General features: G+C 40.7%; 4 protein-coding genes across 5 annotated transcripts; 2 read left to right on the top strand and 2 right to left on the bottom strand.

Annotated features, from left to right (window-relative positions):
• Nucleotides 1-713: 713 nt before the first annotated feature.
• On the bottom strand, nucleotides 714-9128 carry LOC119906237 (protein Wnt-7a). Its single transcript, XM_038723803.1, has 4 exons — nucleotides 8763-9128; nucleotides 7864-8090; nucleotides 5020-5291; nucleotides 714-2341 (listed from the first exon to the last, which is right to left on the bottom strand). Exons 1-4 carry the CDS (start codon nucleotides 8831-8833, stop codon nucleotides 1859-1861), a joined length of 1053 nt encoding a protein of 350 aa, XP_038579731.1. The 5' UTR covers nucleotides 8834-9128; the 3' UTR covers nucleotides 714-1858.
• Nucleotides 9129-9822: 694 nt separating this feature from the next.
• fbxw12 (F-box and WD repeat domain containing 12) lies at nucleotides 9823-13768 on the top strand. 2 transcript variants are annotated; one of them, XR_005444930.1, is made up of 10 exons: nucleotides 9823-10016; nucleotides 10134-10171; nucleotides 10290-10456; nucleotides 10543-10667; nucleotides 11291-11497; nucleotides 11595-11759; nucleotides 11938-12148; nucleotides 12806-12987; nucleotides 13082-13244; nucleotides 13438-13768. XR_005444930.1 is itself a non-coding variant. In XM_038723628.1 (10 exons), exons 1-10 carry the CDS (start codon nucleotides 9918-9920, stop codon nucleotides 13535-13537), a joined length of 1425 nt encoding a protein of 474 aa, XP_038579556.1. In that variant the 5' UTR covers nucleotides 9825-9917; the 3' UTR covers nucleotides 13538-13768. The 2 variants fall into 2 exon arrangements, 1 of the variants encoding a protein (XP_038579556.1); XM_038723628.1 differs by having other exon boundaries at nucleotides 9825-10016; nucleotides 13114-13244.
• A 329-nt stretch (nucleotides 13769-14097) lies between these two features.
• ptpdc1b (protein tyrosine phosphatase domain containing 1b) lies at nucleotides 14098-22031 on the bottom strand. Its single transcript, XM_038721849.1, has 9 exons — nucleotides 22019-22031; nucleotides 17056-17221; nucleotides 16830-16910; nucleotides 16590-16708; nucleotides 16374-16511; nucleotides 15233-16260; nucleotides 14553-14735; nucleotides 14344-14454; nucleotides 14098-14229 (listed from the first exon to the last, which is right to left on the bottom strand). The coding sequence occupies exons 1-9, from the start codon at nucleotides 22029-22031 to the stop codon at nucleotides 14098-14100; spliced, it is 1971 nt and encodes a 656-aa protein (XP_038577777.1).
• On the top strand, nucleotides 21715-23831 carry LOC119906289 (protein bicaudal D homolog 2-like). Its single transcript, XM_038723857.1, has 2 exons — nucleotides 21715-22269; nucleotides 23471-23831. Exons 1-2 carry the CDS (start codon nucleotides 22030-22032, stop codon nucleotides 23684-23686), a joined length of 456 nt encoding a protein of 151 aa, XP_038579785.1. The 5' UTR covers nucleotides 21715-22029; the 3' UTR covers nucleotides 23687-23831.
• The last annotated feature ends 3163 nt before the right edge of the window (nucleotides 23832-26994 follow it).

Raw genomic sequence — 26994 nt, forward strand, 5'->3', positions numbered from 1 at the left:
CAGATGTGCGAGTCATCTATCACCTGACAGCTCCCACTCCCCCGACTGAGCAAGTCATCACCATGACAGTCTGCCCAACCAGTCTCATCAATTACACTGGTACCCTACCATTAGAGCGAAAACACTTTTCTCCTCTGACACATTCAACTGCTTCCCAGTCTGCAAGATGGGCCCTCAATTAAGCCTGAATAACTTTCCCCTCTCAAAGGACGTCTCTCTTTCTGTGGCCAAGTAACGCACACATTGTACTTGTAGGATAAGCACTTTGAAAACTGATTTATCTCCATGGTGACCATATATTTGAGAATTTGTATTTTATGACTTTAGGATTGCCCCATGATGATCAAACCACAATATCGCCACCATTAATAAAGATTTACTTTTATGTTCATTTGAATGTAGAACTAATAACACCAACGGTCAATTTAGCAGTTACGGTAATTTATGTCATAAAAGTTCAACCATCCACTGCTATGTTGAGTATATGGCAAAAAAATGTTTCTCCAATTTCAATTTCTTTCCTTCAATTTTCAATCACTTCATAGACTAGTTTTTTACTGTTATTTAGCCATTTACAGCAAGTGAAAGTATATTTTATCCTTGCAAAACGTCTTTGTAGGTTTTTCTCTTTATGATATGACATTCCCATTTGTTCTTTTGTCATGATACGAGTGAGGCTTGATTTATGAGGAAGCAATAATGGAAATCATGTCTTGTTAGTGTTATTCTGTTCCTGTATTCCATCAGTAGTAGTCATGAAATGCAGTAAACAAAGACGGTTGAACACAGACACATATAAACAGTTTCTATCACTTACAATATACAACTATGGCAGTGACAGCAGGGGCCAACTTACATATATCAGCTTTTTTTCACAAGAATTTCAGAACAGGTGTCAGGGACTTGACAATGAATATGCAAAAGATATAAATAAGACATTCATATAAAAATAGGCTTTTACAAAATATACTCTATTAACCAATATTTACCAAAAGTGGAAAATGTGCCCGTGTTTTAGATCAGTGAATAAGTCCTGTTAAGCTAAATCGGCTTGAAGTAAGCAATGCCATTGAAGACAGTCAGTAGAGCGCACAGCCTTCTACCTCAACAAGTGGGATTCTCTAGACTAGCAGCAAACAGAGGGAAGACAAACTCATGAGAGGGTCAGAAGGTTAATGTGAGTAGCCTACAGCAGTTTCATCTGCAACAATATTCTAAAACACGCATTATTCCAGGCATGTTCAAATCCAGTGTGTTAACCATGGACACGTTTTGATTGTTTTAATAAACTAAAACCTCCCAACATTTAGTTATTGTTGATCCATAATGGATAAAATCAGTAGTTTTTTATAGAATAAATTAATATTAATTATTTTCATTCTCTAAATACAGTATGTTAAATATTCCAAATGGCTGTGTCATTTCATCTGTGCACAGAGTGAGAGCTACAGCAGAGTGTCCTGCCCAGCAATCACATCCACCATAATTCATTTGCATTGGCAAAGTCAATTTCCTAAATGTCACAACATGTCCATATAGCTTAAAGTCTTGACATCTTGCTTCATAGGCTCACAACCGTGGTCACCCAGTCCCACATGCCAGGGTGCAGTTTTTCCCTAAGGGTGTTTAGCCAACCCAACAAAGGCAACAGTCCAAGAAGATGGGTGAAGAGCTTTGTGTGCAAAAGAATCATGACGCCCCATCTTCAGATTACTGTATGCGCAGTACAGTAGTTCCTCATTACGTATGAGTAAAGTTTATCTGTTCCAATTTGTCCATGAAAACACAAAGACATGAACCCACGTGTTCACAAACAAACATCACACACACACACACACACACCATCCAATAAATATTCTCATTTGCATGTGTACACCTCTGTCCTCTCACTGCAGGTGTTGCATTTAACATAGCAGCACCACAGGAACTTGCAGTTGCACTGCCAGACGCGGGAGTACTGGTGTGTGTTGTATCCCCGGCCACAGCACATCAAGTCACAGCCGCTGATGTGCTGCATCATAGTCTTGTTACACACCCTGCCCTGTGTTCCCAAGCTCCCCGTCATAGGGTCCGCCTCACAGTAGTTAGGTGACTTGTCTATGTACACCAGGTCTGTATCCATAGGCTTCCGGTAAGAGTAAGGCTTCTTAATCTTGAGGAATTTAGGGCGCTTGTTGCGGCTGGCTTTGATTGGTTCCACGTGCACAGCATGGGCATACTTCTCCTTGAGAATGTAGCCGAGCTCGCGGAACTTGGGAAGTGTAGTCCAGCAGGTTTTGGTGGTGCAGGAGCCTGAGACACCATGACACTTGCATTCCAGTCGCATGTTCTTCTCCAGGATCTAGACACAGAAAAACAACTTAGTAACGTAGTAAAGTACAACCAGTAAGTGTAAAAACATGCCAATGATGAGTGACAGTTAGACTCTCGTGATAGATTAATAACAGCTGTACCAGACTATTAAAACCAATTATCATGTCATTTACTATAATAATGATTTCACAGGTTTAGCTGTTAAAGAAATATGATTGTGTTGTACATTTATATTTTTTTACAATTTAAGCGGTTAAATTGCAATTCATGCAATGTCCACATACATTCTGAAACCCTGGCGCATTTCAAACGGTCAAGCCAAGTGACAAACGTGCAACTTGATAACAATGTGACTGACAAATATACTTCAGTCTGGGATTAAATACAGCCCCACCACATAGCCATGTGATACCATATACACAGAAGCCAAAATAATGTATCAGATTTCAGGCTCTGTGTGTGTAGTTACCACACACAACATATAAATGTCAAGAGGCGCCGAGTGACTAGGATTACTGCTAAACCCCAAACTGATGACAAAGAGAAGTGCCATTGACTGAAACTGGAATTTTCTTTAGCAACAAGGTCAATTACAATTTCCTTTTGCTATAATGCTGGGAGTGTTTGTACACAATATGGTCTCCTAAAGCCATTGACAAGATATTTATGCCTCTGCGTTCCTGGCAAGTAAACTGTAACAATAAAACACAAATACGAACGTGTGAACAAGAACTGAAAAAACAACTTTTCCCTGAGTAAACCACTTCATAAAACCTTTGGCTTCAACTCCCTAATCCATCAGTTGTTCTGTGACCAACACTTGTGACAGCCTTTGTCTGGACGTCTTCGCTCAGGGAGCCGTGAACTGCGCTCCTGCTCAGTGTCACTGCTTTTGATTAGCATAAATAAAGGAGGAGGTGGGGTGTAACTATCAAAACAGGGAAGCCATGTTAGCATAAAGAAGAGAAACAAAGGAAAACTGCAAAGTTTGAATCCACAATACAGTGTTTTCCCTGCGAGGCAATTTAGATGTTCACATAAGCCCATTTGAATTCATGGTCCTGAAATGCACGTAGAAAACGATCTACTAGGTACAATTGTGTGTAAGGAGGCTTTTAAGACTGTGTGGGGAAAGACGTGTTGGTTGTGTGAAGCAGGCTATTTTGGCACAGTGAGACGGAGAGAGAGAGAGGATATGGGTCAACTTTGGCAAAGCTGCTTCTCTATTCTTTACTTACCCCTACCTCACTTTAGCTGTTTGGCACATTATTCCACTCAATCTCTAACGCCTAGACTTACTGGAGTCTCTTTGTCACTCTGCAGTGTTCTGCAGCCATGCATGCAGAAAAGCCATCAAATGAGCAGGTGAACACATCATGAACGCCATCCTTTCCTGCTAAAGTTTATTATTTTTTTACTATTGTCTGGCAGTAAGCATGGCCAATTGCATAGTATATTAAAACCGAATGACTGAATTGAAACTGTGGATTAGCGGTCCTCTGAGTGCAGGTGGAGTACATATAACACTACTACACTCTTCTATACAGCAGTGGAGACACATTTTACTCAATGATGATCGAACCTATCTAACCAGTGGATGACAGTAACTAAGTACATTTACTCAAGTACTTTTCTTAAGTACAAATTTGAGGTACTTGTACTTTACTTGAGTATTTGTTTTTCATGCCATTTCTTACTCCTACTCCACTACATCTCAGAGGAAAGTATTGTACTTTTTATTTCATTACATTTGTCATTAAGTTACAAATGACTTTAGAAATTAAGTGTTTTCAGCACAAAACTTTTGAAGAGTTTATAAAATATGATGCTCTATTATAAATTACACTACCCAACAGTTTTTACAAGTATGGCTGAAACGATTTGTTGACAGAAAATTAATTGGCATCTATTTTCATCATTTAAGTCATTTTTCATGTAAAACATTTCTTCGCAAATGTGAAGATTTGCTGCTTTTTCGAAAACAAAATTGTTCAAAATGAGCTCCACCTCAACTAACTACAACAGTAAAATCCTGCTTTGACATTAATACGTGATTAATAATAATATAATGATATAATATAGAACAGTCATAAGGGACATTTATTCTGATTATACTTTATACACTTTTACATTTAAGTAACATTTTTAATACAGTTCTTTTACTTGTATTTTTACACTGTGGTATTAGTACTTTTACTTAAGTAAAGGATCTGAATACTCCATTTACCACTGCTAGTAACCAAACAGTTAACACCTTTGCGGTGCATGTACAAGCACATTGCACCTGATGTGGGTTTATCATATTAGGGAAATAGTGGCTGGAGATTGTCATAAAGGTAACTTTATACTGTCCCAGTGGTGCAAAGCATGGGGGGACTGGGCTAATGCCTTTTTGTACAGTGTCAATCTGTTTTCAGGGCAGGGATCTGGGTTGAAATCAAACACTGCCACTTAGACAGTTCTTCCCCTAAAAGCAGCCTTTTCTTCCACTGCTTGTTCAATCTTGGCCCCACTGCCCAGATCTTTGACAAGGTTCACCCACACCACATCATGGCAGAGACTATTAACAGTAACTGAGGCCAGCCTCAATTTGTCTTCTCTTATTTTCTCAATGAAAACTTTTATTTGGAGATGGGAACAAATTCTGTCATCTATAAAGTTATTCAGCTGAAAAAAAGAGATATGATCCTATTGCTAACCACTTACCTTGCGTCCCACCTCATTATTATGGAGGTTCATGAGTGTCCTTGCATTCTGCTTGACTTCCCGAGCGTCGATAAATACTTTGGAGAAGCCCAGGCCGTAGCTGATGTCAGCCGAGCAGCCTCCCCACTTCCAGCCTTGGTCTTTACTGTAGAAACCCTGCTTCTCCTTATCACAGCTACAGTCACTCAGATTCCCCTGTGTACAGGCGGCTGTGATGGCATGTGCCACCCCTGCTGCAATGATGGCGTAGGTGAATGCAGCCTCTTTACTGCCTAGCAGAGCAGGAAAAAAAAGGTGATGAATAAAATGTTACAGGTGTACCGTGAGATTTTTTGAAATAGATAATGTCATGGTGTTTCTCCTCCATTTTAAGGGGAATACAAGAAGTACGTAACAGGATTTTTAAATAGGAAACAACATTAATTATTAACAGTATGTGTGCTTAAATCACAGTCTTACTGACATATCACTCAAGGGCTCCAGGGTTTTGAAACCTGACCTGGAAACTGTCCTGCCCGTGAACCAAAATGGCCAAAGAGAGTATAGTCAACAAAGCTGCATGAATAAGAGGGTTGTCAAGGAAGGGCTATTGATCTGCTCACAAACGGACACATTCTGTGTAAACGCATAAGGCATTGACATCAGAATCTTCATCCTGTCGTTATCTCGCCCAAGTCCAGCTAACAAATCATTTACACACGCGGAAATATCGACAAATAAGTAAAGGTTAATCTGACAGGACTCATACGGACAGATCCAGATACAAAGTCCTCAAGTCAAATAATAAGCCAAGAGAAAAATACTACAAGGAGAAAGTCTAATATATCTTACTCAAAGCCTTAATGCAAACAAAGCAATCTTTTTAACTTCTAATACAATGTGAAAGCAGCCCATAATGTAATGAAGATGAATATTCATAGTAATAGCATGATTTAATTCCCAGATCTGTGATTCATTATCATGCAAACAGGAAACTCCTGGTTATAACATCCATCACATCTATGTGTAAATAAACTCATCTTGTCTCTGTTTGTTCAATACAAACATCATACCGTCTTTGTGCTTCCTCCTGCTGCTCGGTTTCCTATGCAAAGTGGCCATGTTTTTGATAAACATCTTGGATGTGTGCACTTGCCATTGAAAAAAAAAACTCATATTGAGGCATCAATTATGTGGACGTTTTTATGGACTCAATGGGCTCTGAGCCAAAAAAGAAGGTGTGTCAGTGCAGTCAGCCAGTTCTGACTGCATCGTTGTTAATTTTTCCCCTGCACTACTAAGTGCATTCACCACAAGAGATGGTATGAATCCTTCATAACCTTGTAATGAGAGGTTGAAGATATTAAATAGAGAGTAGTCTGTATAAGTTGAACTAGTAATACCAGTTCATTGTTTGTTTCTCTTTCATCTCTGCAGAGTCATCCAGCCTCTTTATATGGACCTCATCTCATTCAGCTTAGCATAATTGCAAAGTTCAAGCACAAACATAGTTTAGACCTAAAATGGCTCAAAGCTGATGCACCTTGCATTACCCATAATGCATTATGTCAGTTCGACGGTCATTCTTCCTTTGCTTTAAGAACAATTGCAAGCTTTACAGCTCCACTCCGCCTGGGCATCAACAATGGCATTCATTTCCAACCATTGGTCCTCTTCACTAATCTGATCAGTGAGACAAATCTATTTGGTATGGCTGTCCAGGCCATAGACTTAAACTTCTGTCTTGGAAAGACCAGGACTCTTGATGAGCTAAAACCCCTTATTCATAAAGGAACAGATTGTCAAATACCACTGTGTTCACTTCAACAGCATGAAGAGATAATCCTTTTTTTTCAACAGCAGCAGGCAAGATGGCCTCCAACAGCTGGTCCAAGCTACTGACCATTGTGTATATGGGTATTGGTATGGGTATTTTTTGTTTTACCTCAATAGTTCTGGCCCAGGACAAAATGATAATGTATGAAAAATTCTTTGAAGGTTTTTTATTAAAATGGTTTTTACAAATCCACCTATAGGGTTCTCAGACTCCTTACACTGACTGCAGCCATTAAGGCATCATAATACAATCATTATACTTAATTAAACCTTGTTACGTCTTCCTGGTATTGGTATCATCAATAGCTACCCATCTTTAATCCACCTTCCACAAGCCACAAAATTCCAGCCATGATTTCAGAATCTCCTGAAGTGCATCTACTCTTTACAGGAGACTTCTGTCTCAGTGGTAGAAACATTGATTTTAACTAATTTGTTTCTCTAATTTAGTACTCTCTGGTCTTGCTTTCCTCTTGGCTTTGCACCATTGTAACTTATACCCGTGGTAAGATCTACGTCCTCACAGTGAGAGCCACAGCACCCATCACAAGACAGGATAAAGCCCAGTGAAAATGTGTCTCCAGAGACTCTGCCGGGCTGAAAAGAAAGGCTGCAAACATTCTCAAGAGCTTTGTTACAGTGCTGGCTTCAGATACCTTTTATACATACTCAGAACAACCCCTACTCAATGAAATGCCTGGAGAAAAACTGGGCCTGATGTAAATTACACTGGCTCCTATACTATGGTATTTGATTATATTTGGAAAGGATGTATGTCAAGATCATGACTTTACAAATGGATGCATTTTTTATCAGCATCAGGTCATAATTTGATTTCTTGATAGGCCTAAATCTTGCAATTCACTTTGCAATTGTTTTCTACATATGAGTAACCACTTTTGAAGGAAATCACAAAAGACCACGCAGACAAATGCTATGCATCTAAGTGCCAGGTGGTTAATAGATGTGTTTACTGCTGGGAAAAACAAGTTTCAAATCGTGAGCAAACTTTAACAGACAGCAACATACCCACTTTCAACTCTTTTCCGAAGACTGTCCTCTCTCCAAGCGCAGAGCAGTTCCAGCGCCCGTTTTTGAACTGAAACTGACACTCGTTGATGCCCATTTGGGCTCCCTCTCCGATGACGATAATGGCATCGGGGCGACTCTGGCAGATAATCCGTTGTCTGGGGGCCAAACCGGGGATCTTGTTACAGATTATGCTTGCACCTAGGGCCACCACCGAGGAGAAGCCACTGTGAACGGAAGATGGATATGACTGAGAAAAAGTATCCACCAAACATTTATTTTTTTCCCCCATTCGAATATTTTTTGTTGTTGAAGTTTTCTTTTCACCTTTAAAGAGTTTACACAACCTCTTAAAGTCAAATGCATCCCACAGTTGTATGTATTATTATTTTATTATCATTATTAGGCCTACTATATTTAAGAGTATCTGGTTGTCATAATCCAGATAATTTACTGAATAGGCTACATCCTTGTGGGAAACAGACAGTTTTACAGGGATAATTGCATTTTTAACAGATGGAAGGATCGCCAAAAATATTTGTTTCACTTTAAAAAGGGATCTTAAAACATGTCTGGGCTACGATGCACCACTAGATTTATTCAGTGAATTAAAGGCTTAAAGGCATACTTTGAATTATTATGAGTTTAACCAACATTAAAGGTATAATGAAGGAAATGTCATTTAGTGATAACGACGCAGTTACCACTAGTCTAACTGTGATACGTGCATGCTCTTCCTTTAATGTTTTATTTATCGTTTACTATCTGCTTTTGAGCAAATATGGGATATAATCGGCGGTTTTGAAACACCACCAACATTGTCATTCTTCAGTTATTAAAGTCTTTTGTGTTTGAGAACCCACAACACGCTAATTGGAAGTCAAATAAGCGCAGCTCACCCAATTTTCAAATAAACAATTCCTAAACAAAGTAAAACTCTTAAAATCCAGCGTCGTGTTCTCCGACTCATTGCGGCCGCGCTCTCAGTTTCATGCAACGATTTGCAGAGCTGATGAATAACTCGGTGCGCTTATTCTCCGATCGATCACAGCCCTGGTAACTCCAAAGGAACTCCAAAATGACGAAAAGCATTTAAAAAAAATAGTACACGCTCGGGAACTTTTACAGATAGCAGTTTAGGGTATCATCCAAACTCCCTTTACGTGGACCCCTTTCGCTGGGCCCGCTTGTCATTGCGAGGGTGTCACAGGTAACCCTTGGGGTGAGCAAGTGCGATTATCTCTTTCTCACAGTTCCTCTGCTACCCGCAGGTCTTGGCTATATATCTGGCTCATCTATCTGGGGCGTGTTCACAGGAGACATGGGGCCCTGCTGAAGAATCCCGCCAGGGCTGAATCTCGAAACACACACACGCGCACACACACATGGGCGCGCACGCACGTACACACACACACACACACACACTCCTCTGCTGTGAATTCACCTTGACTGATTGGGGTGGCTTTTTATTTTGTTATTAAGTGGGTCATGTGGTTAATGTGGCCATGAGGTTATTTTTATGCAGATGTTTCCAGTTCTGCTTGACTGAAATAAAAATAAATTAAAAAATCCTCACTTTTCCAAAAAGGAAGCATCACAACAAGCTGCAGATAAACAATGGTAAAACAAGGAGGAATATGCTCTGATTTTTCTAAAAGTAGGCTAGATGCATTTATTTCAAATTACCTCAGAAATAGACTCCGTCTGAATGATACAGGCGATGAAATCATATATTTATGAGATTTAATACATGCGTTTATGTCATTTGTTTTTTTTAATTTTCATATTCAAACGTATAACTCATCTACTTCTAGGTTTATAATGCATCTGGTGCGCGTTACCTGCAGTACGCCTCTGACGTCGGTTCTCTGGATCACCTGCCTTTTATAATGGCGACATCTGGTGGCGCAGGGAAGCAACTGCAGGCTAAAAACAAACTACCCCACTTTGTCCCTAGATTCTTTCCGTAGCTTGCCCACACTTGGAACTGCAACCGTTTTGACATAGCATAGGAAGGCAGTTGGTGAGGGGAGTGTTATATTATAGATGTCAGTATGGACCTTCATCACCCGCACTTGATCGGTGATTGCCTTATTCATATTTTTACATTCCTGGCCGAGGAAGATTTAATCAGTGCCTCCAGTGTGTGTAAGGTACGTAAAGGAGTTTCCAAAATGCGGAAGTGGGCCTAGCTAATATGCAAAAAGAGCGAGCCTATTATAATTCCTTTAAATTGTCTTGACTTGTGCCTGATTACTGGTATATTTCAGGATTGGCATGAAGCTGCAGAGACTCCCTGGTTATGGAGGTGAGTTACTTTCATTTCTATCTTTTTCAACGTCAAAGACAATTGAGCACTTGTAAATAATATTTCAAATCAAACCACGTTATATAAACATCCGGGTGATTTCGCGTGGTCCCCTCAGGAGGATGTGTCTGCAGCGCTGGAGTTTCTGTAACTTTACAGTCTTGGGGAGGGAAGACGTGAATCGCTCGTGGAAGAGATACTTACTGCGACGTTGCCACATAGAGACGAAGATGACGAAAGGCCGATCTGGAGGTTATACCTGCAAAAGTCTCAGAGGACACACAGGTATGCTGTCTCTGTCTGCATTCGCCTGTGTACGCCTTCATCATGTCTCTCGTCCCATTGTTCGTGTCTGACGTGATGTCCATCAGGCAGGGTGGTAGGGTTGGTGTACCTGCAGCGGAATTCAGCTCAGCTCCCTGACCTCTGCAACAGCAGTGTCACAGTGTGCAGCGCCTCTACTGATGGGACAGTCCGAGCATGGAACATCCAAAATGTCAGTGCAACTAACACCTTCAGCACATCATCCATTCCCAGTGTAATCATGTTAAAATGTAGACAAAAATAGAAGATGTTGTCTCGTTTAGAGGCAGAGTTTGATTGAATATTGATCTACTTAATCAACATTTTCTGTATATTGCATGTAAGGCATGCAACCTCTGACATATAGCAATTGTTAGTCGTTTTGGGTAAAAGGCGTCAGCTAAATGAGTAAATGTAAATGTACCTAAAAGTTTTATATTTAGTTTTTCTTTTCATCTGTCTTAAATTGATCGGATAACTTTCATACAGTATTTGCAGACAGTGTCTCAGAAAACATGTAAAACTCCACATTAAGTGTCACATGCTGTGAGTCCTTATCAGTCCATATCTAAAACTTACATTTCTACAATGCACTGTGACAATACAAGTTTTATTTTCCTTCGTTCTGAGATGCCACAAAGTGATATGTAATCATGTGCCTCTTCATGCCATGTGTATGCAGGTGTCATTCCAGCTAAACACCACTGAAAGAGATTTTCTCCACTAGCCCCCCCACCCCCGGTTAAAAGCTGCAAGCAACTGTAAGAAATGCCCTCACCGAGATATTTACCTGACGTTGCACCTTTTTTCTCCCAGGGTGAACTCCTGTGGTGCAGTCCTGCGCAGAGTCCCTTGACCGGGATTGTAAGTGATGAACAGCATGAAGTTGTGGTCACAGCAGACTCCACTGGCCTCATAAAGACCTGGCAGGGTCAGACTGGCCAGGAGGTGGCCTCCTTTTCTACTGCATCTCCACACTGTACATTACTACAGTACAATGTCAGCAACAATTGGTTCTTGACTGTGAGTAAACTCAGAATTTATAGGGTTAAAAGTAATCTAGTATCTTCTTTTTTTTTTTAGTAAAGTAACATGTGCTTCTGATTATATCCTCTTCTAGGTTGGAACTAGTCAGGGATCTGTGTGTACACTAGCTGATTCATCTTTGACTAAAAAGTCCAGTTTAATGGTGTGTGACACATTTAAAGTCAACATACTCCTTGTTTCACCTGACAAGAAATGGATCACAGCTGGAACCAGAGACAATGATGACTTAAGTCCAAAGGTATTTCTTGTTTTCTTTGACTGCCTGCTATTGGTGTTACCTGCTCTGGGCTGTTCTTGTGTTTTTTGTTTTACCTTATTACACCTCAAAGACACGGTGGGAAAAATGTGTTCATACAAGAACAATGAAACATTAATATACATTTTCTAGATTTCTGGGGGGGTTTGTTTGTTGGCAGGTGGTTTATACTGAGAGTTTGACCTCTCCGTCTGAGGGCGAAGAACCTCTGTGCCAGTCTGTGCCTGTCACTGGGTGCCAGGCTGCTGTCTTCATACCCACCCAGCCTGCCAGACTGGCCATCATCCACCACAACGAGCGCCTAAACAACAAAGCCCTCACTGTCTTCGATGTCAGCATTAAAAAGACCAAGTACAAGTCAGAGATCCAGGGTGAGGACTGAGATGTTTGTAGATTGATATTAATTTGCTTAAAATATGAAACTGAATCTTTATCAGCCATTAGAAAAGAGAGGTCAGTTGATGAAAATTGGAAAGCCCACTACCAACTATACGTATTCTTAAGCTGCTGGTAAGGATACTGCTCAATTGAATACTTTTGTTCTTGTGTATTTTGCTTATTCCCATTGATGACTGGAATCCAAATGCTTCAAGACATTTAGAAAACAGCTACAATGAAATTCATATTAGAAAAATGTTCACCCATCTTAAGATGAGTTTTAGTGTCCAAAATACCAATTTCACCACTGACCACAGCCTCAATAGATCAGCATGCAGTGCAACCCAAGATGCATTTTGAATAAATGGCACTAGAGAACCTGCCACACTAGTTACTGCTATTTTGACATAAATGTTTAACCCAGAGTTGAATGAAAGTTCTCGCCTGTTGTCTGTGTTCTGTCAAAGGTCTTACTGGTTAAATGCAGGCAAATCTGAATTGAGATAGATGTAAGTTAAACAGGTGGAGTAATACAGAGTACACCAATTATCAGCTCTACATCGCAGATTGAATCCCGTTCAGTTTAGGTGTTTAAAAGGTGGGTTTTTCCTAAATACTGCATTTAGGCATAATTTTGAATCACTTCTTAGTCCAGCAGGTGGAGACCTTCCCCTTGCCACTGAACACCTGGTCTTCACACATCCTTCTAGAGGCCAAGGACAGCAACTGCTTAGTGTTGGCAGCTAACCAGGGGCTGTGGGTCTACTCCCTGAAAGGAGCCCTGCTTGCTAGCTTTAAAGAGCATACGATGCCTATTTCTGCTATATGTGTGGTAGGTTGGTTTCTCATGTGGAATTCAATAAATATCCCTTCACCTGTTGAAATTTGTTGTTTTATACATTATAATATGCCCTCTGTGTCTGAAGAGGACCAATTTGTGTGGTCTTCACATATACAGGATAGCTTTCGCGTGGTGACAGCATCTCAGGACCTCTCCTTACGAGTGTTGACATGGAGAAATGACAGAGACCATGGGTTGACCCTTGATAGCCAATACCACTTACTGGGAGGCTCTCACACAATGTCCAGGTATTATATGTTGTATGCTTTAGTATGGGCTTGCTGTATCAACAGCAGCCAAGTTAGCATCAGTTACTAGTAATGCAACTGCCTGAATACAGGTGTTTTCTCTTTATTCTGGAGGCACTGATTTATATATTCATGCTACCTTGGCAGTCATTTCCTAATTTTGTTACTTTCTGCTTTGTGGCCTTTGTTCCAGAGGGTTCACTCATGTCGCCTGTGACTACTCCAGCATCGTGGCCTCAGCAGAAGGGAAAGATGGGAAAGATGTCTTGAAAGCTTATTCTTTCACTTCCTGAGCACCACTGCTCCACAAAACGGTGCCTATAAGCAGTTTGCACAAGCCACTGGAAGGAGGAACATTTGCTTTTATTATGAACTGTTAATCATACATGCTAACATTAGGATGCTCTTTGATATGTCTATGTTTACAGGAAACTGAATGTAACACTATGTTATGGGAAAGGCATTCATACATTGTGTGAACAACATGCTTGTTAAGAAAATAAAAGTCTGTACATGAATGGGGATTATATTGTACTGTATAACTATACTTTTGGAGGCGAGGTATGTCGATGTTGAATGTGACCAGTCTTAAGGCATACTTTACTGCAAAATATATTTTGGTCACCTGTTCTTCAGTGTTACATCCAGTCACTACTGAGGTAAGAATCTACTGAGGCATGTTAGTTATGAATTAGTGACAATACTCTGCATACCATACCAATGTCTGTATTTAGCCCAGATTACCTATTAGATAATATTGTCACAAGGCACAAAAGCATTCTTTTCTCTTTCATGCCTCCAAACACAGATGTACAGGCAGTGCACCGCATATACATGACTGGTGGTGCCTATGTTAAAGGAACGGAGACATAATAGACTTCTCATCTGCGTCAACGGCCATATATCTCATGTCCTCCAGGACACACTGTAGGACTGTAGTCATGGACTCGTATGTTTTGCTTCCATCCTCTGAGTTATTTTCCATCTGTTTAAAGGCAGACAAGATTCTCAGGTTGACAAAACAAAACCAATGGCGAGGAGGAAATTAATTAAATTGTTGAAATGAATTCCAAATAATCAGATGTATTGGTTTTCTTACCCAGGTGAAAGCCTTAATAGTACGATTCAGGAATGCCTTTTCAACCTCTTCTGGTATCATCAGCATATGAGCCATACAATCCAGTATGCACTTTAATGTTTCCTTTGGGGCCTGGGAAGAGATGACAAGGACAGTTAATAAATATATATATATGTATATGTAGTTTTGCTGTTTCAAATGTGAATCAGCACATACGAGTATGCACTGACCTGGTCAAGTGTGTTGAGGACAGTTTGAGCATCAGTGTTGCCAGGATTGAAGGCTTTGGCTTCCTGGACAGAGATGACCGGCTCTTTAAGCTGCTCCAGCCATGCCCACATGAGACCAGTGAGGATGAAGGGATCCCGCTCCATGCACAGCCTTTCCCAGCCACCTCCTTGGTTCAGTTCTGCCTGCACACATTCAGGCAATCATGTTAGACCCTGTCTGCCTGTATGTGACTGAGGCAACCTATTCAGATTTGTTCTGTTATAACAGCTACGTGTTAAGTTGTTGTCATTATAGCATCTTTGAAATTGTTCAAGACGTTGGAGTCACCAAAGTTCAAGCTGAAATTAATAACTGACATTTGTATGTCACATACCAGTCGCTGTGTGGATCAATGTGTGTGCGTTTGGAGGTGGGTTGTTCTCTCCAAATTAGGAAAGGTCATTTTATCGTTTGTCATGCAGAAAAAATGTCATGTCAGGGAACAGACACCAGCTTCTGGACTAGGATGCATGGAATGACGCCTTTGTGAATTATAGTCTATTATGAACAGGTAACAGCTGACATAACTGACATTTTAGCATAACATCAGCCCTTGTGAAAGACAAACAAACATTTACATAAATTCGGATGCACACATGCCATTTCTATAAATACCACCGCACTGGTATGGTCCATTTACCTGCCAGGCCAAGACTTTGCTCTTGTGCTGCTCTTCCCCATCAAGAAAAAGGTCCACAGCCAGGGCTTGTGCTACTAGCAACCTCCTCGCATCCAGGGACAATTCTGACTGCAGGGTGATGTAGGGCACCTCTGATTTGTCTGATAGCTCCTCTTCTCTACCGTGACACTTCCTCCCATTCATTACTAGCTCTTCCCTCTGCTCTGCCTTCCACCTGGACAAGATGCTCCCTTTTTTGTCAGATTCATTGTATCCCACAGACTCACTGCGTTGGATGGCATTGTGCTTTATTTTCTTCAGCAGAATGGATCCATCTTTTTGGTTTTCTACATTCTTGATTTGCCAAAGTGAGCCTGTTGAGCTGTGTGAGACTTCAGATGTGTTGCTATTACAACGCTGAAACTGGGTTGCAGGGAGAGTGGCCTCGGGTGGGGAAATGGACAATTCAGCATTACTCTGTGACAAGGAGCTGAGAGGCTGTGTGAGGAGGTTGAGCTGTGAGCCCAGTCGTCTCAAGTCGGACTCACTGTAACTCAGACTTTTGCGATGGTAGAAGATGGGTGGCTCGTGGAAATGTCTAGGTAAGGTCGGAATACCTGGTAAGCGAGGCTCCTTTGCAAATAATTCAGGGCCCATCTTCTCAATGATCCTGAGGGTCATTTCTATGTCATCTATATCAGGGGCCTCCAGGATGTCTTCCTCTATCACCTGTCGATTCTCTGCAATATCCACCAGCAACCGAGACACTAGCTGAACAATCTTTGGCAGGTGCCTCAGCTCCTTCCTCTCATAGCCATGCAGTATGTGTCTCTGGCGGTTCAGGTACTGGGAAAGGGTTACTGGTTTGTATCGAGGCTCAGCACAGGAAAACACACTCCTCAAAGGGGCAAGAAACTGGACAAACTGTCTGACACAACGCAGCTGACCTCGGGTCTGGATGGAATTTGGGCGTTTAGCACGTACAAACAATATAGCCTGGTTAGCAGTCATCCTGGTAGCATAGGCTAAAAAACTTGCTAACAGCACACCTGGAGAGAAGAAAGGGGAAACACATCATTGTGTGTCAGATTGTGCAGATCAAAGATCTGACTGTCCTGAAAAGTCAAAACGCCTCATACAACATTCCTTACAAATCTAGTACCTGTTCTGCCGAGACCAGCGTGACAGTGGACTGCTACCTTTCCTTCCTGCAGTGCAAAGGCCATGACCTTCACTATGTCCAGCAAAGTGGTGAGACTGGCCGCTCCATAGTCACTCCAGCCAAAATTGTAGAAATAAACTGAAATGATAAGCTGTTTTCAGATTTAACCTGAGCAACGCTACAGATTCATCAAGCATAATTGCATAAAGCACTTACTGTTGTTTTCCATGAAGACCTCTGGGCGGTATGAGAAGCCGCTCTCTGGTTCCAGAGCGTTTCCGCAGCTGGCATGTTCACCAGGTATCTGTAGGTTGATCACTGTTTTAATATCATTCCTTGACACAAACACACACGCACAAACAAAGACATGAGCACTTCATTATTCTCATCTCCTCAGATGCTGTGTGTTTTTAGTCAGGAAGCTGCAGAAAGACCATGAAACAAAGTTGTGTATACCTTCTGAATTGATCAATGATGTTATACTTCTCAATGATTTCTGTTGAAGGTCTGGACATAGCGAGAAGATGATCAGTGACCCTAAAGCAATTGAAACAAAGTTAGTGAAGTGTATATTACATAGTAACATGGCTCAAGGGAAAATATGAAAACATTTGACTGAAATAGATAATTTGGATGTTTTGTTGTACTATCACAACTGCTAAGGTAGAACAAGCATGTGTACCAGGATGAGTAGAGGCCTTTTATGGCCTGTTGGTCATCACTCCAGTAACTTGGGTTGTCATACTTGCAGGCTTGACCTCCACAGCCGATTGAGCATTGCATATGTTCAGGAATGACATAACGTATAGCTTCTCCTACTATTGTGTACTTTGCCCTGGGGGCTCTGACTGGAGTTATTATAGGGGGAAAGAAAAGAAGAAAAATCTGATATTACACAAAAAGTCTCTGGTCTAACATGTCACATAACAAGTGATATACAGACATGTTTATTGCATTTAATTGGTTCTCAAAATGTACATTCTGTAAAATATAATAAATATTAGTGTTTGCTAATTCTATGACTTTTTAGTTATTTACCTACAGATCTAGTGGATATCAACTTTGTATACAACATTTGCTTTTTGTGAGAAGCATAAAGGGAACTACAACTTGATCTCATTATACAACTGTATTGTAAAATGATAAATCTACCTTGTACCTTGTAAACTGGTGTAATACTATTAAATTATACGGTTTCATATCCTTAGAAACTACAGTGCAGCATAGAGACTCCACCAAATGAAGGTTATTCTGTTGCACCTACTGTAAATAATTAAGATCATCAGTGGTGAGTGCTCACTTAGAGGTGCCTAATCCTTGTTTGGCATTGCAAGTCTGTCATCAGAGTATTACAGTAAAAATAGCCACTCTTCTGGCACACTTGGAATGCATTTTAATGTAACATTTTGGTGAAGTAAAAGTCTAACAGATACATTTTATTTATGACTGGATACCACCCTTACTTACTGTATTCCATCAGAAATCCACCTCTTGTCTTTGCATCGAGTGCCATAAAGTATGAACAGACAGGCTGACATCCACAGTCATAGCAGAGCCTGCACACATACATGTATACCTTGTTACACTATATTTTACATTTATCATATGCATTCTGAACAATTGGTGCTGTAGGCCTTACATTAAGCCTAAAATACAGTACTACAACCAGTTACCTAACACAACTTGGAAATGTTCCATATATAACCAGTGCTCTTGATTTTTATAATTTTGGACTGGAAAAGTCTCTGTTTCAGACTGAGTGATCAATTTGTTTTTATACATGAGAAGACAACTTAGAGAGTATCACCTACAAATACACATATTTTGATCAAATATCATCATAAATCATATTCAGTCAAATGGAAAGCAGACATAATCCATTTTGAAGGATTGGCAAGCTGCTATTGTTAGCTGGTAGTTGTGCCTCAGTAGCTCATCACAGTACAAAATTCTATTCCACTCTTCAAGACATATGTGAAATGTAATAAACTTTGAATTAGCTAAGGAAGAAGAAAATGCAACCAATCTAACAATAAATACAACAAATCAATTTAATTTAAAAAGCAGATTTACCTGGAGTGCGTGAGATGCGATGCTTGTAACCAGCATCTCAGAAAACATATGGTTCATAGCTGAAGTTGCCAGGATTTCTGACATCAACCTCCACAGCTCTGACGTTGTCTTTCCCTCTTCAGCTCTGTGGAAAGTCAATCCTGTAGCCTCTCTTGATTTGATTTGTCTCAGATTATCCCTGTGCAGCGGGGTGGGGCAACACAAGTGCCCACAGGATCCTGTGTGCTCCTTTGTGGAAAGCCATCGATCTCACCAGGATGACAGATTCGGGACAAGTACGGAAATATGTTCACCTCAAGAATGTGGTGAAAAGTAGCAGAGACTGTCCGTAATTACCTCCATACACAGGTTCCTCCTGTCTGCGGCTCTGGGGGGAGTGCAGGGCTATTCCTGACCCCTTCTGGATTATACTACTAATCTTATTACTGTGCAGGTATAAAATAGAGCACCCACTCCTCAACAAAAACTCATATTACCACATCACTATTGCCTTCTGCTGGACTGTTATGATATACAATGATACAATATATTCTGTCTGTTAATGTACATATTGTCATTAGTACACCTGTGCAATGGTTCACCTGACCAGACTCTAACATGTATTTAATTAATGATATGCATGTCTATTGTTGCGAATAAATACAAATAGATTTGGGATTTTTGAGAGATCAGAGAATTTTTAAAATTGACACACTTAAAGTTCCCTACCCTACCCTGCTGCTACAAGTAGTGGGACCTTAATGATAAAGCAAGTAGATACAATCTGATTGGCTTACCTTGCACCTTGCTAAAGCTGGTTACATTTAGGTAAGAGATAAGTCTATGATGTACAGCATTTAGAGAGACTTCAAAGCCTGTCCATGTTATAGTAAAAAAAAATCCTTCAAATCCTGATTGCATGAGCAGAACAATCTATCCCTATACCTTTTACAAAACCAATTTTTTTCCGTGATCTAAGCTTGTTTCAGCTTGTATCAATGCCACCAAAATGTGTGGGTTCTTGCGCATTTATCCTGACTTTTTTTTAACAAATTCCCTGCTTAACATTGCTTTTTTATTCATGGTTGTGTAGCAACTAAATACCATCAGTATAAATACACTATACATATAGGCCTACTGTATATTTTCACTAAATCATAGCCTATATCATGAATCCTATTATCATTTATATTATATTTTGAATATGCAGCTTACAACTTATGAGGTATATATATATATAAATACACACATCTCTGGAGGTTTTTGATTGGTCTGTCTGTATCCAGAAAATTACTCAAAATTTCCACCATTAAATGTTAACACAGACAATTCACAGTTTTTGTTTTCCAGATTTCATGACAGTCTAGTGATCCCGTCAAAGAGGCATGTGATGCTTTAGATTTCATCTGTAAGGTTGAGTACACTCTTATCTGTTACCGTAAACACAATAATTTTCTTTCAGCCGCAGATCCGTATTTCTAAAGCACACTAAGCAGTAAGAAGCATTCAAATTCTCAACTCAAGTAAAAGTAAAAGTAGCAACTTCACACTTACTCTATTAAGTTTTTCAAATATTACTATTAAATTATTACTACAAGTAGAGAGGTATTATCAGTTATTAATGTGTTAATAGCATTTCAATGATTTAGCTGGTAGAGGTGGAGCTAATCTATACTTTATATATAAATGTGAGTGCTATATTACATATCTAAGGTGTTAGGGTCACCTAGGCCGCATGTCTCTGGACGGTGGGAGGAAGCCGGAGCAACCGGAGACAACCCACGCAGACACGGGGAGAACATGCAAACTCCACACAGAAAGGATGGGGCAACCAGGGTTTGAACCTGTGAGGCCACAACGCTATCCACCGGGCCACTGTGCCGCCCCAAGATGGAGCTAATCAACTTTATTTACTGTTACGAAGTTTAATCTTTAACTATACATAGCCTATTTTATAAATTTATCATATGTTTTGTATGTTAAATTTTGTTCTGCACATTATTTAGTAACTCTAGTTGGGAAATAAATGTAATTAAGTAAAAAGTATAATATTTCCATCTGAGACATAGTGTAGCTGAAGTAGCCTATAAAGCAGCATAAAATGAAAATACACTAGGATTTATATTATAAAGAACAAGTTTAAGGTAAAGTACAAGTTGGCCAGCTTATGTCAAAATTGTATGCAGACATTTTGACTTGTCAAAGTGTAACTAATAACATTAATGATGGCTCTGTTGCATTTAAGTGCCCCAGTAGGCAAAGCCTGTGAGCCAGCATGAATGTTAACAGAGCCCTGAATCCTGCACATCAAAAGGGAAAGCACCCAAATTATTATTATGTAAATTATTTCACCAATGACATGTCAAAGTGTGTAACATCAAAAAGGTCTTCAAGACATGGAGTATCAGGTAAGCTATAATGCATTTCTAGGATATACATAAATAATACAATAATGTAGTTCTCAATTGCATACATTTTAGAACAAACATATTACTATGAATATTTACTTCTGAAAATTACTTCATTTACACAACAGAACATATCATAGAAATCGGGAGACTGTGAAAGGTATATGAACCATTGTGACATAATCCCTGAGAGACTGAAGAAACGTTAAATGAGACCCTTTTCATATGTTGCTGCACTCCGGTGATAAAAAAAAAAACATCACAAAACTGTGTATATAAATATTCAGTGCATTTTCCTGAAAAGATTAATTCATTAACTTTTCCGACAGATGGCAGCAAATATACATGTGGTAAATGCTGAGGAGCAGTCGCTAGTCAGTCTGTTCATTCTGCTTCTATCTCAACAAACGGCTCTTACACAGATTTCCGTGCTCCACATAAGCAAATAAACAAAGCCTTATGGGAAATGAGTTCAGTTCCTGGGGTCGGCTGGCCACTTTCGTTGGCTTCACGCACTTTGTGTACTACATTTCCCGACGAGCAAGGCCACCCTGTCGAAGGTGTCCCAGCTGGTTGCGTAGGTGCGTCTCTCCGCGAACGGACCGTTCAGCTGTTTCAAACAAGCAGATGATAACATGAACACACCGGAAGCCACGGGTTTTGCCTTCAAAATAAAACTAAACAGCGCTCACATTTTAGGAAATAATCAACGGCATTTCGCAGACTACATGCTCTCCCTTAAATTTATTTTTTTTCCCATTTTAGTGCGTAAACAATGTAAAATATACCTACAATCACACATGGTCTGTAGCCTGTTTTCGTTGAGAAGAGTTTTATTTTGAAAATAAAAACCAGAAGCTGTCTTTCTGCTTCTTGTCACGGCAGTTACACGCTCCGGTGCTATATCTCCGACAAGCCGGGGAAGAGGTGAAGGCAACACAGGATCTTAACCATGGGGCGATTCTAAGAGATAAAGGCGAGCTCCCCCGTCGGAGATCATTGAACAGAATCATCTACATGACCAAAGAAACGAGACCGGCAACGAGAAACGCAAGCGTAACAATCATGCAATTTAAATACAGACGGATCTAAGCAACCGCTTCTTCTTCAAGGTTACACCTCTTGAAGACGCCCTAACATCCCCACTTGGCGTAGATCAGCTGGCGTACGTTGGTTGATCGTCACCGGTACCGACCATGTCCGTGGAAGAGCAGGGCTACTCAAACGCCGTGATGCTACTGGAGGCCGGACCGGAGTGGATGCGGGCCGAGATCGAGCGTCTCTCCCGGGAGCTGAGTGAGACCACGAATGAGAAGATCCAGGCGGCGGAGTACGGACTGGTGGTGCTGGAAGAGAAACAGCAGCTCAAACAGCAGTACGATGACCTGGAGATCGAGTACGAGGCCGTCAGGCAGGAGCTCGACCAGCTGAAAGAGGTAGGCTGCGTTTTAAAATCACAGTATATACAATCATCATCATCAATATCATCTAATATTTATAGGACCTATGCAGCAACCCTAAAACCATGAACTTAACATTTATTTTGGGGTGTATACCCATTTTTATAGGCTACTAAAAATGAGTTCCCAGTGACCTTGTAATTTTTTATGTTAAGTATGCTAGGTATGGCCTCATCACTACAATATAATATATTGAGACTTTGTTTGCTGTGGGCAGGCATCAGCCAAAAAGTATCTAGCTGCTTTTCATGCTACAAGGTCAAAACTGCAAGCTGAGGAGGGGATGCTTCCTCAATAGGCTCCTCCACACCCCACCCCATCTTCACTCAGGGTGTCCCCCATTGCTCTGCCACCTTTATTTATTTATGCAACTCCTTTCTTCTCCAAGACATTTCTAACAGCTAGTCTAGGCCTGATGTGTTTCCACCCCACTCTTGTAATGTCTTAATCTTTGAGTAGATCAGCAGACTGTACAGATATGACCATAATTACGTGCAGTGATTTACAGTACTTTGCTGTGTATTTTAGATATGGGACATAAAAAGTGATATTTACATGTTGAGATCGCATTCAAATCCAACACCTTTTTAGTTGTTTGTACATGGGTATTGGAATCTGCAAACAAGAATTACTAGTTAAGTTGGAAGGGGCGGGAGTTGGTTTGAATTTGGAACCTTTCCCGCTTCGAAGAGAGCGGGATGAACAACTTGCAGAGGAAACCAAACGAGTTACGACCCTTTGGGAATGGAAAGAATGTTGAGAGTGACGTTCAGACAGTCAGATAAAGGACTTGTCTGTTTTTCTGAACAGTGGCTCGACTTATTCCCTACTGTTATACTGCATTGTGTCCAATTTTCTTCAGCAGCAGTTTGTCACTGTGCTGTGATTTTGAAGGAGAGAAGGACAGCTATAGGGTGAGGCAGACGGCCCTACTAACGGCTGCAGCCTCTGGATTCTTACTGTGCCTACAAGTGGTCATGGGGGGAAAAAAAGCGGATTCCCGCTTTGACACAGGCTTGTTCATGGTTGCTCACATCCTCCTTTGAGATATGTGTTCTTCCTGTGTCCTCCCACTAGACCAGACAACCAATAGCTGAGAAAGCTGACTTCATGGTAAACCCCTTATTGCCTTGCCAGAAACCTGCTCATCGCTCCCTTGGGTTTTTGTGTGTTTCAGTCAGAGACACCACATGCAGAGAGGTTTTCGGCTCTCTGCTTCTCCCTCTTCTTCTCCATCCGGCTTCCAGTGGCCCTCTCTCCAGTGATTGTTATTGCTGAAAGGAGGAGGTCTCAGGCCTGTCTCAGCAACTCCTGCTCAGTTTCCCATGCATGTCTTTGGCAAGAAGGCCTAGCTCTGCCACAGAGGAATGACAGCAAAAAAATAAAGCTCTGAAAAGAAGAAACAGACTGGAAACAGTGTAAAAGAGTAACCATGGCAGCGATCTAAAGCAGATTAAAAGAAGCAGGGGCGTTTGTGGCGACATTTATTGTGTTTTTCAAAATATACCAGTTGAAGTCTTATTTAAAAAAGCAGCTGACATTGTGAGTCTGGTTGTACTGTTGGATTTTGTCTCATTACTGGAACACAAACATCAATCTGTGTGGGCAATTAATGCAATTGTCTGCTCAAAGCTGCGGCAGAGGTTCTTTCTTTTTCCTCAGGGTTGGGTTATACTGGTTGTTTATAACTGGTCAGATGCTAAGCTGTGAAAGACTATAGCTTTGTCTTTATCTTTTATCCATCTACCCAAACCCCCAACCCAGCCTCGGCATGAAGGACAGCACTGATGGTATCTCAAGAGAAACGCAAACATATTCTTTTGATATCCCTCTCCACTTCCTCTTTATTGTCTGTATAAAAAAACAGTAGGTAGTGGGGAGCAAACACAAGATAAGATATGGTCACAGCAGGGGCTAAAATTAAAGCTCATCTCAGTGGTTGGTTTCCATTCAAAATATCATTGTGAAATGACAAATGTCATATTAATCAGCCTCACAGTCTTTTGTTGCTCTGATCTGTGGGCCGTTTTGAAGTAGGTAGGTCAAACTGACCAGTGTGGCTTTGTCTGCAGCTGTTACAAAAGCACATAAGACAGTTATTTCTTTGGTCACTTATAAATGCCACATTCTCTTTGGTAGACGACAACCATTTCACACCGATGGCGACCATGTTTGGATGTCTGTTCTCTTTTTGAGGACGCAGACAGACTGGAGTAGATTGTCTGGCAAATTTACAGAGTATAGCTGAACAGTAGATCCTCTCCAGTGACCCTAAACCTCTGCTCTCACTTGCTGGTATGCACAAACACAACCCAAAAGAAAATAGCTCGGATGTATGTACATGCATAATGATTTGATTTCCCAGATACCACTCTTTTGTCTCGTGCTGGATGTAAACAGCCAATCAGAAATCATCATGACAGCGAGCAAACTGCCACCAACATTCAGCCAATCCTCACCTTCTCTGCTACCCTTGGACGGAGCACTAATATTCACACTCAAACATACCCCCACCACATATTCGCTTCTCTTGAGGCAGGAAGATGAAGGAATTCTGTGCACTGCTGTTGCTTAGAAACGGCACAGCTCTTTGCCTTAATTTGAGCAGCCAGTCTGCTTCCTCAGCAGGTGCTGCTTTCCAACTATTTTGGTGGGTGACTGCTGAGGGGTCATCTCACTGCTAGCTGTAGTAGTATGTTTACACATGGCAATTGGCTGGAACCTTGCATTGGTTAATGGTATTCATAGGATCTTATTTGTATGTATAATATATCGTTTGGTCTATCATTGGCATACTCTTACACTACAAAATTATTTTCTACCCTTTATTTGCTTGCGCACTGGCCTTTGTCACTCGGAATCAACTGCAATGTGTTGAGGGCCCGTTATCATTATCCATCTTCTCTCTCTTTCGCCCCACTGAGAAGGATGTAAAGCACTTCAGTGACTGTGTTCAGTGATAGTCACCGCTTTCTTGTAGCCTGCTTTGCAGAGTTGGCAATGTACCTATGCTGGTACATTACAGTTCACTTGGCCCACTGCCCTTGTGCTACCTTCTGGAGACCTGGACTTAGGGCTAGACAATAAAACAATAACAATAATTATCGCAATATATTTTCTTTCAATAACTAAACAAATGTTCAATAAATATTCAATAATTTTTTTATTCACTTGAATCATACACAGATTAGGACTTAATTTTTTTTATTAAGATGTTTATTTTGTTGAGGAATAAGGACTGAAAAAAGCTTTTACTTAATTTTACTCAAAGATTTTGTCATAATTATTTTGAATGTTCCACCTCAGATTTGTAAAGTGAATCCACTGTTTGGCATCATGTGTTGCATAGAGTTTAAACCACAGTTAACCATTCACTATCACTCAGGAGCAAAAATCATCCTTTAAACTCGAAAGAAATAACTGTTTGATACTTATGGTGATAATTATCAATATCGAAAGACATTTTTGGCCATATCGTCCAGCCCTACCTAGACTATAACCCTGCTATGACTTTACACTTTCACGTGCCTGATGATGCATTGCTGTGTGAGTATGCAACTTTTCCTCAAGGGAATTTGTGACACACAGGATTATATCTAAAGTCAACAGCTGATTTACAACATAATAAGCTGCCCACTCTTCAAACAGTGCTCTGATAAAGGCACCCTTGCTCGCTAGGCTACTAGTGAAGATATAATAAAGCTGAATGGACTTCTACCCAGTTATCGTGCAGATTGCAGTGTATAGTCTCAGACACAGGTTAAGTGGTTAATGACATTATACTGACTTGAGCAGTGTCAGAGCGTGAGGTGGTGTTCTCCTAGCTGTTGTTATTATGCTTAAGGTAAGCCACTCACAGGCGACATCATGTGCCACACCTCCAATTGTTAATGCAGCCCTGAGGAATGTGCCGGCTCCTACATATACTCTATAGTATATAGGTACATGTGGTGGGTGTTTAGCCCCTATGCCTTTCTTAGGTCTCTGTGAATGTAACCAAATAGAACACAGTGGCCAGAAAGACATCATCTTCTATCCAAAGACAATAGACCCATAGAGCATCTCACAGTCCTGATGAATTTTTACTGATGCTGGTTCTTTCTTTTTCATACTATAAACACCTGAGACAGTGGTACTTCAGCAAAGGTCTAGGGCTCCTCAGGTCCTTGTTGCACTGTAAGTCATTCAGTGACACACAGACCCTGTTCCTCCCCTGCAACTCTTCTATTAGTGAAGCGGCAGCTGTGTACTGCATTGTGGAATTCAACCAGACAATCGGAACCCTAAATATTGTTAAGCTCAGTAAAACCTGGGTTCTCTGTGCAGGGCTCGCTGGCCCTTTGTTTGTTTGAACCAGCTGGGGTTAACAGGTCTTGGGTGTCACAGACGAAGAGAGGGTTAAATGCACAGAACACAGTGTATGACAAAGAGGAGATGGAGAGAGGCGTCCCATTGTGGTTACGTTTGAAAGGATTGGTCACTTTTGTCCCCTTTGAAATAGCAGATCACTAAAGGATATATCCCAATGTCCTTAAACAAAGATATCTGGTGTGACTCTAAGCCCTCTCTGTGGTGTTAAATGGGTTGGACGCTGATTGGACGTCAGTAGAAAATACGAGGAGGACACAAAACCCATCTGGTCCCTTTATATAAAGAGTCATAAATAAAGTCTCATATTATTGGATTGCCAAACCAAGCAAT

The sequence above is a fragment of the Micropterus salmoides genome, unplaced genomic scaffold (assembly GCF_014851395.1).
Source record: "Micropterus salmoides isolate LMB-PRFRI ecotype aquatic unplaced genomic scaffold, ASM1485139v1 Ms_hic_scaffold_16, whole genome shotgun sequence".
Classification (NCBI taxonomy): domain Eukaryota; kingdom Metazoa; phylum Chordata; class Actinopteri; order Centrarchiformes; family Centrarchidae; genus Micropterus; species Micropterus salmoides.